Raw genomic sequence first — 13,364 nt, forward strand, 5'->3', positions numbered from 1 at the left:
AAATTGGTTTAGATGGCAGTAAAATAGGATGAACGCCACTGGAAATTTATTGTCACGGAGTGTTTTACTTACAAGTAGCACATCTTAACGGCCAGCATCATCATGAATAAAATATACCACGTACTTGCAGTGAACCGAGTAATTCAATACGTCACTTGGCGTGATTGTGTTCGCAAATCACCGTGTTCCGTGAAGAAATGCGAAACGACAAACAACTATCCAATGAATGAAGTTATCTGTTTCATCATCAATGCTGAGTTCTCATTACATGGTCCGCCTGCTTAGCTGAATGGGAACGTGTTTGCCTACCATGCAGGGGGCCCGGGTTGGATTCCCAGCCGGGTTAGAGACTTTCTCCGCTCAAGATGGACTGTATGTTGTGTTGTCCTCAATATAATTTCATCATCATCGGCATGCAAGTCGCTCAACGTGGCGTCGGCTGAAATAAGACTTGCAACTCGGAGGCCAAACTTCCCCAAATGGGGCCTCCCGGCCATCAATGCCACACGATAATTTCATTTCTCATTACACGCATATTAGCAGATAAAAGTTTACGGCCGTTTCTTATCGATGGGAAAGTACTGTGGGGATTTTTACAAGTAGATCACTAACTGTTTCTTCAAAAAACGAGAAGAACCGCACAGTAGTAGATGTAAAATTTACTAAAAATTGTGAATGACTAGGCGAGAGCAGAATTATTGGAACAGCAGATTCTACATTAACAGACTCTACCTTGCTTAATTGTACACTAATTCCTTCCAATAGTGGAGTACATTCCTGATTAAAGAAATCATCGGAAAGCGTGAGTTATTACGAGGCGATTATAATATCTTCATTTTCGCGTACACACAAAATGACTAACAGCTCAGAATGCAGACAAATTATCGAGAGCTATCTACTCATCGATGGTAATACCCAAATGATTTTCTTGTACGAAATTCCGAGATGTTGTTTTGCGGATGGTTGGCTACAATTAATGTCGCCTAAAACTGTTTTCCCAAAACACTCTCCCAGCTTTAATAACTTACAGGTACATTGGCAGTCTATTGGTAGTCGTCGTTATCTTGGCGTGGACAGGAACTGCACTTAGGACAACTGGCTACGCCTTGACAACAAGTGCTTAATTTACGTGGTTAACAGCCTAACGCTGCTGAAATCCTCACGCCTTATATCATCTGACATTGACAACCAATCTTCGATCAACATAACGGAGCGCGCAGCTTCTTTCAATAACGCATAATTATCAGCAAGCTCAGCACTGTGTGACCAAAAAACGCATGGGTCCAGAATATCATTATCTCTAAAGATCTTTGCTTTTCTGGCAATGGACTCAAATTTATTAGTTCCACACTTTCCTAAGAAATTTTATCTGTTCTCTTTCTTAAGGAGAAGTCAAAATACATACGTCTTCTGGCTGTATGTCACGACGCAACAATTAACAACGCCTTGACCGTGATAAGGAAACCTGAAGTGATTTATCAACAACAAGATGAAATGAAAATACATTTACATCGCATTGTAGACGTTTAGAGAAATGTGACCTGAGATAAAGGATATTCCAGTGTAATAAACTTAAAAAAAAAATCGCTGTTAATATTCAAGACTGGAGAGGTTCAACAGTCAAGCTATTGGCAAGCTAAATTATCCTCCAAAATAGTTACTTTTTTTAAATAAACGTTATGACTGTAAAATTCTGTAGTGATAGAGGTAGTGAACAGCAGCATGAAGAAATTCTGTGCGGATAAAAAGAAATATTCGAACACTTTAAATTCTTTATGCACGACTAGGCCGAAAAATGCATCTCTACAACACTATGTTTTACTGTTCACTTGTCGTCAAGCAATATGAAGCTTCGAACCTTGGCTTATATCAAGCGACTTACTATATTGGCTGACAGTATTAAAGTAACTAAAGAGAATGCGCAAGCAGTGTCGTAGCAGGAAAAGTTAGAAACAATATTTAGCCTGAGACCCAAAACTCAAAGTGTAAATAACAGTTCTGAGACCCCCCGCATGAACACAACGGTCCTGTCAGGAGCTCTTGTATTTGTGTGATGTGTTCAGAAATACGGCAATTTAAACATTATTATACTGAGTATTAGCAGCTGCAAACACGGCAGAACATAAAGACTCCTTCATATGAAAGAAAAAAAAAACTATCAACATAATCAAACATACACGGACACACTTGTCCGTAACTATTTTATACAAGACACTAAAACTACTGAGAGTCACAAATATTCTGTACTATGAGTCTCCCAATTAAAGCTTAAGTGGGAGGTATATAAGAGTTCCAATAAGTCAAAAATTTTCTTCGTAATACACACTGTTCGGAAATGGCAAAATATGGATAGAACATGAACTATTCTAGTAAAAATATCATCCCGAAGTAATCGTTAAAGTCACTCGTATAAGAAAAGCCAGTAATGACAAATTTATTTTGATTCAGTGGTCAAACATCTGTCTACATTCGCAATTCCTAGTAGCTTCCAGTCCACATCGCACATTCCTACCCAACACTGCGATGAACATTTTTAATAATTCCAACTAGTTATTTTACGATCAGTAAAGGATTCGCTTGGTTAATGTTATCGTATGTTATCCAAAATACTTTAACGCTAGACAAGTTTCTAGTCATGTACGCTTTTATACCGTGTAAAGTGAAGATGTATGTTTGCCATACTTCCTTTAACATAGCGCAGCTGTTTCTTTGCATGACAGTGGGTATTAATGTTTATATTGTCTTGTTATGCTTTAGGAAAATACGACCTGTTTGTGTAACAGAAGATCAGTCAGTATGCCAGTGACAAAAATTTAGACATTTGTAGAAAAACAATTCTCATAATTTTAGATTTATAAGGCGAAACGAGTAAAGGGTACAACAACATCGCATATGTCACCTGAACGGCAAATGAAAGCAATAAGTGTTTAAACACGCTTTGGAGGGGTAGATAAGGCGAAACTTCAGAAATATGGCAATTTAAACATTGTTATACTGAGTATTACCAGTTGCAAACACGGCTTAAGATAAAGACTCCTTCATATGAAAGAAAAAAAAATTATCAACATAATCCAACATACACGGACACACTTGTCCGCAAAAATATTTTATACAAGACAAAAGTCAATACTCGGACATCACTACGGAACCTCGGTGTACATTCTTACCATACACTACACTTTTCTGCGGAAATCACGTTTTCTAAAGTAGCATGTTCTTCTGTAGTCTCTAAAGAAATTCGATAAACGAATTAAAACAGTACAGGTTATCCAAGTTCACGTGCGATAACACAACGGTCAACTCCAGGATATCTGGAGAATGTAATCGTACAGAAATCACGTAAGCGAAGCTAGGAAAATTCTTTTCTACCACGTAGATGTATATTTAGACAATGAATAATGACATTGGAACGGTTTCTAGGTTCTACCGTGATAAAAGAAGGGGAAAAGATAAGTAATTAATCATACACACACGCTCGCTCGTTTTTTTGTAATCGATCATTACTATTTAAGCTCACTCTACGTCCATCATTCTTATAATGCGTTAGATGTCGTCGCAAAAAAACAATGTACGTGAAAAATTATGTTTTTGAAAAACCGTAATGTTGCAGAATAGCTGTATGTCACTTTATTAAAAATGCCTGTCTTCAAACAATAGACCACCCTCTGGTATGAGAATGATATTAATTACAGGACACGCGTCCAATCACGATCCATTGTATGTAGATCAGTGTAATGTATTACTTGTATAAAAATTATAGAATGCGGGAGAACAACTGATTTATACCTCAGATAACACATTAACAGGCCGAAGCGCTTGTCTAGACTGAATGGCATATTATGAACGATTGTATGCGGTACTTTCCTTCCCGTTACAACTGACGGCCAAACCAGTACAGTAGAGGTTACCCGCTTGTATTTGGCAGAACAGTAGGGTGGTGTAAGAAAGAGAAAGAAAAAAGAGACAGAGTTTAACGTAACGTTCACGACGAACTAATTGCAGACGGAAATAAAAATGAATCACACATACAGAGAGAGAGAGAGAGAGAGAGAGAGAGAGAGAGACAGAGAGAGAGAGAGAGGGAGAGAGAGAATGTTCGAGTTTCGGTCATCAACGAATGGAAGAACTTCTTAACGAAAACAGATTGGCCCTAACTGTCATGGTCATACTCCAAAAACTTACAGAATCCCGTGTACCTAACCCTACAACACGTTTGCGTGTTTGTTGCGTTCGATCATTCAGATTCGATACAAGTGCAGAAGTGAAAATAATCAACTCAGACTACTTATTAGTGAATTTATGTAGAAGGGATGATACCTTCAGCTGTATTTTCTAGATCTTAATTTATATGCAATCGATTTCGGTGCTACAATGCACCATCTTTAGGCCCCTCTATGATACCAGGTGATCATGTGAATACCGGGTAGTCATTCCAGCAGGGGATAGAAAAAATTGACGTTCACTACGCTGAACTTTCTTTCCTACTTCTGATGTTCAGCATAGCGGACATTCATTTTATAGACAGTCTACGAGAAGTACAATGGTGATTACCAAGTAGCCACATGGCATGGTATGATAGAGGGGTCTGAAGATAGTGTAATGTAACACCGAAATCGACTGCAAACAAAATGAGGACTTTTTCATTTTATCCATTAGAAAATGTTGATTAATGCCTGCGAATTTAAATAAACAATGGTTTTGTTTAAGCAACAAATCCTTCTGCTGCAAGTCCCGATTTTATTTTCATTTATTTAGTGCACAACAAGTTTAGGGACGCATGTCCCAGTTTCAAAAACGTTTTCGAGTATTATGTCATTTATCCGTGATAGTTTCGATGTGTGAGGTGTTACAATTTTGTATCACCGTGCTGTATAAGAACGCCCAATTCCGTAATTAGTGATCGATCTTTCCGTAGAGTTAATAGTGAATGTGGAGGAATAAAAGTTTACTAACTACAGGAAAAACATAGATAAAATTATTTCAGATCGATTATCAAAGATTCAAATAAAACAATTATCAGCGTCGGTCACTCTTTTTATTTCATGCCAATATGCGTTTCGAGAAGTTAAACTCTCATATTTAGGTGGAACAATGATATTATGTTACATTTTTGCCAGCTGGATACGACCAGTTGTTTGTTGTGGTTTCAATTTGGTACAAATACGCGTAACAGGTCCATTATAAGCGTAATATGGCATCAGTATTATAAATTTTAAATGGTTATAGCGTTACTTACAATTTATTCCAGTGCAGAGAACCCCGTGGGTCGTCGGTTAATTAAGTTAAAAATGTATATTTATGACGAACCGCAGGGTCCTGTGCTCTGCAACAGATTGTAGCTCTATCACTGTTTAAAATTCATAATCCTAGTGCAATATTACGTAAACAGTTGCCTGTTACAACCTTTTGAACAGATAAGAAAAAACAACAAACAACTGGCTTCATTCAGCTAGAAAAAAAAAAGATAATATGATTGTTCGACCTGAAGATGAGATTGGGATGACATAAGAAGAGTGTCTGGTGGAGATAATTGTTTTATTTGAACATTTATTGTCATACACATGCGCAGTTCCTTACGAGAGTCCAACACGGACGACATGAGATCGATCATTAATATTACAAAACTGAGTGTGTTTATACCGGCTGATAAAAAAGTCAGTGTAAATTTGAAAACTTAATAAACCAAGGAATAATGTAGATAGAGAGGTAAAAATTGACACACATGCTTGGAATGACATGGGGTTTTATTAGAACAAAAAAAAGTGTTGCTAGACGCGTGAAAGATCTGTTGCGCGCGTCGTTTGGTGATGATCGTGTGCTCAGCCGCCACTTCCGTCATACTTGGTCTCCCAGGTCTCCAGACCTCAGTCCGTGCGATTATTGGCTTTGGGGTTACCTGAAGTCGCAAGTGTATTGTGATCGACCGACATCTCTAGGGATACTGAAAGACAACATCCGACGTCAATGCCTGACCATCTTTCTCTTACTTTGTTACGCTAATTATTGCTATTCTGATCAGATGAAGCGCCATCTGTCGGGCATTTTTTGAACGTTTGTACTTTCTTTTTTTCTGATAAAACCCCATGTCATTCCAAGCATGTGTGTCAATTTGTACCTATCTATCTACATTATTCCGTGATTTATTCAGTTTTCAACTTTATACTGACTTTTTGATCACCCGGTATATTCCGGGCAAGAGGAACGTACAGCATCTGACACATCGAAAAAAGAATGAGATTTCCACTCTACAGCGGAGTGTGCGCTGATAATAAAACTTCATGGCAGATTGAAACTGTGTGCCGGACCGAGACTCGAACTCGGGACCTTTGCCTTTCGCGGGCAAGTGCTCTGCCAACTGATTGGGTAGCTCAGTTGGTAGAGCACTTGCCCGCGAAAGGCAAAGGTCCCGAGTTCGAGTCTCGGTCCGGCACACAATTTTAATCTGCCAGGAAGTTTTACATCGAGAAAATTCACACAAATCAGGATAAATACCTGTACACGAGAAACACGCTTTGAGACGGGTCGTGCAAGAAAGAAATGAAAATAAAATCGTGACTGGCAGCAGATAAAGTTATTTTACAAACAAACACAAAGCCGATGGTGTCATCCCTACTACGTAATGATACAGTCACAGCTGGCGTCCCACGCTCTGTTGAAAGACGCTGAGAGGTTCTGCACAACCAGAATCGTCCTGTCAGGTGTTAGGAACACATCGCACTTGTACTGGTGTCATACACGTCACTCGTACAGGAGAGTCGTATCCGGAAAGCACATGTTCATTCTTGGCGGCTATCTACGCAATACGAGACAAGTTGAGGCGACACTGCGGCGGACGGTACCTGCGGGGAAGCGGTGCGGGAAGATGCGGCCGTGCCTGGACAGCAGCCAGGGGTAGAGCGGGTAGGTGTCGCGGGGCGGCACGGCGGGTGGGTGGTGCGGCGCGGCGAGGTGCGGGGGCGGCGGCGGCGGCCCCGGCTGGTGGCCGTGGTGCTGGCCGTGGTGCGCCAGCGCCGCCGCCAGCCCGGCCGCCTGGAAGTGCGCCGCGGCCAGCGCCAGCGGGTGGTGCGGGGGCGGCGGCGCGTGCCCGTGCGGGTGGCCGTGCCCGTGACCGTGGCCGTGGCCGTGGGCGTGCAGGTGCGGCTCCAGGTACAGCGTCTTGAGGCCCTCGAGGCCCGCGGGCGCCAGCGCGCTCGGCCGCACCAGCTGCGGGGGCGGCGCGGGCGGCGACGGCGCGGGCGACGCGCCCGCCGACGCCGGCGACGACGTGGCCGGCGACGCGGAGCGCCCGAAGCGCGGGGGCGGCGACGCCGAGCTGCCGCCCCCGCCGCCGTCTCCGGCGCCGCCGTGGCCGGGCGACGAGCCGGCCGGGCTCGCCGGCTGCTGCTGCTGCTGCTGCTGCTGGTGGTGGTGCGTCGTTCCGCCGCCGACGATGCTGTCGATGCTGAAGCCGATCTTGGGCTTGGACGGCACGGCCACCACTGGCGTCGGTGCGAGAGGCATCATGGCCGCGGAACGGGACGACTCGGGCCGAGCTCTACTCTCCGTACGGCCTTCAGCACCGCTCCCGCATGCTACACCGCTCCGTGTCCACAGCTCGCGCACTGCCAGTACTCCGTACAGAATGCCGCTTCAACTGCACGCCGCACTGAACACGTACGCACCCATCGGTACCAGTCGCGAGAACACACCACTAGCTGGAGAGCGGGCGCATGATTCCGGGCGAATTGCGGGTCCACGCCGATACGCGCCGCTGTGCGGGGAGCTGCCGTGCTGCTCGTTTTGCGCGCCCGTCCGCGACTGACGGCCCCGCCGCGCCGCCGCCTCCGTCCTGCCCCCTCCACCCGTCCCGCTACTCGTCCCCGATTGGCCCATTACCTCTCGCCCTGCCCCTGATGAGCCGCTAATGGCGCGGCGCCATTGGCTCGCCGCCACTTAGCGCTCCGGGGTGGCCGCTCCTCCTCCTATTTACACCACTCCCACTGCCGGCGCGGGGGCGGAGCTCCGCTTGGCGCTAGCTTTAATTTCGTTGGCAGTCCCGCGCCGTGCGTGACCTGCGCCACGTGCTCCGCCGCCAGCCCCGCCTCTCGGCACGTCCGAGACTGCCGTCCGAACTTCGCACCTCCTTAATTCGCGCCGCTAACGCGCCTAATTACTCTGCTCGTGAACCTCACAAAATCTGCAACTTCTCTTCTGCGACGGCAGCGCGGTGCGGCGGCTGCCGCGAGAAGCTCCGTCAACATGGCGCGAGCGTCGTGTATCGTCGGCGGGCATCTCTCGGCCGTATTTCACAGCCGGCGCATCCGCCCGCAGAGTGCGCCAGCGTGTGTAGCGTGTACGCAGTGTGTTTTACTCGAGAAACCCGCTATTGAGAAGAAGGATGGCGTGCCGGCCCCTGTCTTTTACCTTTAATATTTATCGGAGTGGCGAAAAGAAAAAGGAAGAGCAGTGTCCTCCGCCACGCGTGTAATGATACTTTAGAAGCGTTCCGGCGAGACAGCCGCTCGGCTGCGTCCGTTCTTCCCCCCGGGCGCGATCAGATAGCGGCGGTGAGATTGCCGGGGCATTATACTCTCAGCACACAACACCTTGCCCACGATTGTTTTACCGCCCGGCAGCTTATCTCCGATGTGAGAAACGGCCTCTTGCCTCTGCGGCACTTTCGGGCCGTCTGTGAATTTAACTTCTCCCTTGGGCTTCCCTGACCCCTTTTCATTGTCAGCTCTACGCAACAAAAATTCCATTCCAGTATTGTTTGATAGACAATGCTGTCAACCACTTGCTTATTAATAGACTACTCTTCTCGGTAGGTTTGTCTGGTGCACAAGTGACACTAATGGTGCCCAGTTGGCGACTTCACTTGAAAAATGCATTTCCAGCCTCGACTTTAATTCATTTATTACGATCGAAGCGTTGCTGATTCATTGGTTCTGAACCGTTCTTCCGCCACGCGCAGCAATTTTTAACAAAAACAAACTCTATGCTGTGTAGCGAGCATGTCATTGCGACATGCTTTTAAAACAGTTGGTGGAGATGCGTTCCGTGTTTGCAACTAAATGAAAGGTAGTTTGTTTTTTTGCCATACGCGTTTCGTTTCTTTTACGTATGAAACATATCCAGCGGCGCGGAATACATGCTTGTTTTTATGTATATAATAAATGCATTACGTATTTGTTACACCTGTGTTAATATGTTACGTTTCCTCATGTCACTCTCGTGATTTTCGGGTTAGAAACAACTGTTGCAGCACAAGTTTCGTGAGATTGGATCATCGTTTCGTGTTACTTACGATTTCCAATGTTATCAGCTCACGTGTTCCATCCTGTAGATGAGTTCTCTAGGTCTTCATACTCTAGATGACCGGTTTTCGGCGTTTTCTCGCCCACACCTGAAAAACAGGACAGTGATATATATATATAGTGCAGGCCACTGGATATGCTTCATAAGTAAATGAAGCGAAACGCGTATGGAAAAAACAAAACTGCCTTTCGTTTAGTTGCAAAGACGACAAATACCTCCATGAATTATGAAGTAACAGAGGAACGACAGAAAACGGAAAAAAATATTAGCGAAATGATTGCAAGCAGTCGCAGATTTCAGAAAAGCGTTTGGCGATTTGGTGATACACGACTACAAGTGCAACTTGAGTCAAAGTCTACTGCACGAGGACAAATAGCACAGACCTATAAATAGATAATTCTTCATTTGTATATAAATAACAAATTACTATTTTCAGTTGTTGGTGCCGCGCTGCTAGCATATATTTATCGAAAATCAGACTGTGCCACTGTCAGATGCTATGAAAACTTTTGCTGTCTTTAAGAGTTTCGACTGCTAGTAAACATCATCAGACACAAGCAGTTTTTCGATTTCGGTAGCTGTGTAGATATACACATGATGTTCCATCCAACTTTATACAACATAACAAATACGGACAATGTTAAAATTCCACCCATCCAACTTTATGCAACATACCCAATAGGGACAATGTTACAGTTCCACATAGTTATGAGTTCTTTTTTTTAACATTATTTAGAATGGAATGGAACAATATACGCCTACATAATGTTACAGCGTATTTGACTATTATAGGTACAAACGAAATGGGCGAAAAGAAGACAGCGAAACAAGCAAATCGACCTAACATGGTTCTGCGAGCAAGTGTTTTCCCTATATGATGCAGCTATGCACAATTGCAATCATGCCAGTTTTACAACACTGCCAATGTCTAATCTTCTCGAAATACAAGTGAGGAGTAACTTTCAAAGAGATAAACGGCCCTCATTTGATTCTGTCATCATCCCAGATACCAACAGGTAAGTAAGTACTGGTGAATAGCGTTTGGAAAAAGATGTATCGGTTGTGGCTCGTCAGTAGACCTACCAATCCATCCCGTTGGATTTATGTGTGTGTGGGGGCGGGGGGGGGGGGGAGGGGGGGGGAATATTTAAAACCTTCAGTGTATTCCAGCCCTGTTTTAGTGTCGATGACCTCCGGAGTACATTGTCACTGGTTGTCAATTCATCCGGAACACACCTGAGAGTTTTGAACGTGTACGGGCATCTATGCCTACCCCCACAGGAACTGTGGCCACGTGGAATGCTTGTCGTAATCAGCGTATTCTCAATTGCATATCTGCAGCCTGAATCCTCGCTTATAAGGTGTTCATGTAGCGTGCTATGTCGTAATACGTCGTATCGAGAAAGCCACTGGTTTCCGGACTTACACCACCAGCGGAAAAGTTTCGAGACCGCATTAGTAAGAAATAGAAGAAAGTTAAGATGGTGGTTTTAATGCTTCCAGGTGTTCTACAAAGTCTCCCACCCCAAACTCCCCTCTCCCTAACCGTACTAGAGTACAACGCGCAGAACGTTTATACATCCACATCAAACTTTCAGCCAAGTCCTTCATTCGGATGCTGTTCAACAAGCGCGTCGCATTGGCGTAAATGTCGGTTATATCGTCAAAACGTTGACCACTTCACGTGAATTTCTGCAGTTTGTTGTTTTGTGGTAGGATCGCACTGATAGCGACAAGGCTCTTCACCCGTGACTTTTCCCCCCCAGAAAAGAACTGTCAGCGTTTTGCGTTTCCATCAAGTCGCGGCATCTGTGCACGCGTCATTGTTTTCGTTCGAGGGTCAAGGTGTGCGGGATAAACTTCGCACAAACTTTTTTCTTCTTCAAAACATTCTGGAGAATATCTTGAACACTTGGTTTAGAGAGGTAGCTCCACTGCGATTTGTGACACGACAACGTTGACATAACCTACTCACAACTGACTGATCAACTGCACTTCCGTTGTTTACAATTGTTAGTTCAAGCTACCACCGTAGTTACTGCTCTGACGTCGCTTGTAAGTCAGGAATAAAACCATTCCCGGAACATTTTGGACGGACGGTGTACATTTATTAGAATTAATTGCTTGTATAATTGTCCTCTACCTGAGCCTCTCGTTTGTTCATCTACATCTACATCTACACCTACATCTGCATGGATACTCTGCAAATCACATTTAAGTGCCTGGCAGAGGGTTCATCGAATCACCTATTATTCCAATGTCGTATAGCGCGCGGAAAGAATGAACACCTGTATCTTTCCGTACGAGCTCTGATTTCCCTTATTTTATAGTGCTGATCGTTCCGCCCTATGTAGGTCGGTGTCAACAAAATATTTTCGCATTCGGAGTAGAAAGTTGGCGATTGGAATTTCGTGAGAAGATTCCGTTGCAACGAGAAACGCCTTTCTTTTAATGATTTCCAGCCCAAATCCTGTATCACTTCTGTGACACTCTCTCCTATATTTCGCGATTACACAAAACATGCTGTCTTTTTTTAACTTTTTCGATGTACTCCATCAGTCCTACCTGGTAAGGATCACACACTGGGCAGCAGTATTCTAAAAGAGGAAGGACAAGCGTAGTGAAGGCAGTCTCCTTAGTAGGTTCAAATATACTTCATATCCACACACGCACTACAATTGAGAAACTACAGTACTTGTGTCTGATGATTATTAGTAACAACCAGGGGACCCGTGCGAAACTTTCGCACTTGTATAGTTTTAAATAATGACAGTTTTGGAATAAGTATAGCCATTGGGATAAGGGTAGTTGTGCGAATGAAGAGAAAACATCTTTAAAAAGAACCGAACGAAGTGAAATAATAATCACGAATTTATGACACATCCTTGTATATACATTTCCATGGGTCCACAAATGTGTTTTGCATTCGGAATGTTTGTCCCGGCTTATACGACGGGCAGAGGTCACGGACTGTAAGCAGGATCACACAACCTGTACCTCTAAAACTCGACTAACACTGACAGTTACAATTAGCTCATTAGGCCGTAGTAGTAATAGGTAATCACAATTCAAGTCGGCAATGAAAAATATGTTTGTCAAAGTATGTTCGTGCAGAAAATTAGAAAATTCAATTTCTACGACTGGCAAAGATATTTAATTACCGCATTGGTCACGGATATCATCCATGACTCCATTATCCAGTTAATAAGTACTTTAAAACTAATATAACGATATCTATAATATGACGCCCTTCTACTTATTACAGTTAAAATTCTCTTTTATCTTACAATTTTCCGCAAATAAGAAGTGAGCGCAAAATCGGAAAGCAGTGTCAGAAGCAGGTTAAAAAACCTTTTTAAAGATACCTCATCCCGCCCTGTACAAGTAGTAATGTTCAGAAAAAGGGATGTTCACTTTGAAATAACATAGATGATCGAAATTTTTAGCAATTATGATTTTTTTCATAAAAGTTGTCGATGCTACAGCAGGATTTTCGATGAGTAAATTAATATTTTAGTCATTTACTGATCTATAATTATTTGTTCTTCAGGCACTAACACATTAAGTTCAAACACAGTTTCGCTTTTAGTTTGTGTAGCGTCGTAATATAATAAACAGAGATCCACCTTCTTGTGTAGGTCGATTCAAACTTGACGAGACGGGCCATCAAAACAGCCCACAAAACATATCATTAACGCAGGTCGTCAGCGTCTACGTTTCTGGGGGTAAATGTTGACATTGGTGGGAAAGTAGGGGGGAGGGTGAGACGGCGGTGTTGCCGTCTGCTGACAACGGGAGCCGCGCTCACTCATGTTGCGGAAGTGGAGTTTGTGCTTTTGTGTCTTCCTTGTCATTTTTTATTGCAAAGGTAATTTAAGTTCTACTGTACCTGCCTATACTGTTCGCATAGGCGTCATAAGGGGGGGGGGAGGAGGGAAGCAAGAGGGGCGCTTGCCCCCTCCTGGAATCGGGATAGGGAGTTTTATTTACGCGAGCATTTTCATGAATTTCTACAAATAGTTTTTGTTACTTTACTGAACTGCAGATTACAGAACAGTTCTCGTCTC

At 43.8% G+C, this 13,364-nt stretch overlaps 1 protein-coding gene across 1 annotated transcript in view; it reads right to left on the reverse strand.

Annotated features, from left to right (window-relative positions):
• The window catches only part of LOC126176100 (homeobox protein EMX1-like), a 330,487-nt gene extending 322,699 nt beyond the window's left edge, over positions 1–7,788 (reverse strand). Inside the window, exon 1 of the mRNA XM_049923238.1 lies at positions 6,840–7,788. Coding sequence (XP_049779195.1) covers positions 6,840–7,503 — 664 coding nt within the window. The 5' untranslated portion in view covers positions 7,504–7,788. The remainder of the gene's footprint in view (positions 1–6,839) is intronic.
• Positions 7,789–13,364: the final 5,576 nt, after the last annotated feature.

The sequence above is a fragment of the Schistocerca cancellata genome, chromosome 3 (genome assembly GCF_023864275.1).
Source record: "Schistocerca cancellata isolate TAMUIC-IGC-003103 chromosome 3, iqSchCanc2.1, whole genome shotgun sequence".
NCBI classification, from domain to species: Eukaryota; Metazoa; Arthropoda; class Insecta; order Orthoptera; family Acrididae; genus Schistocerca; species Schistocerca cancellata.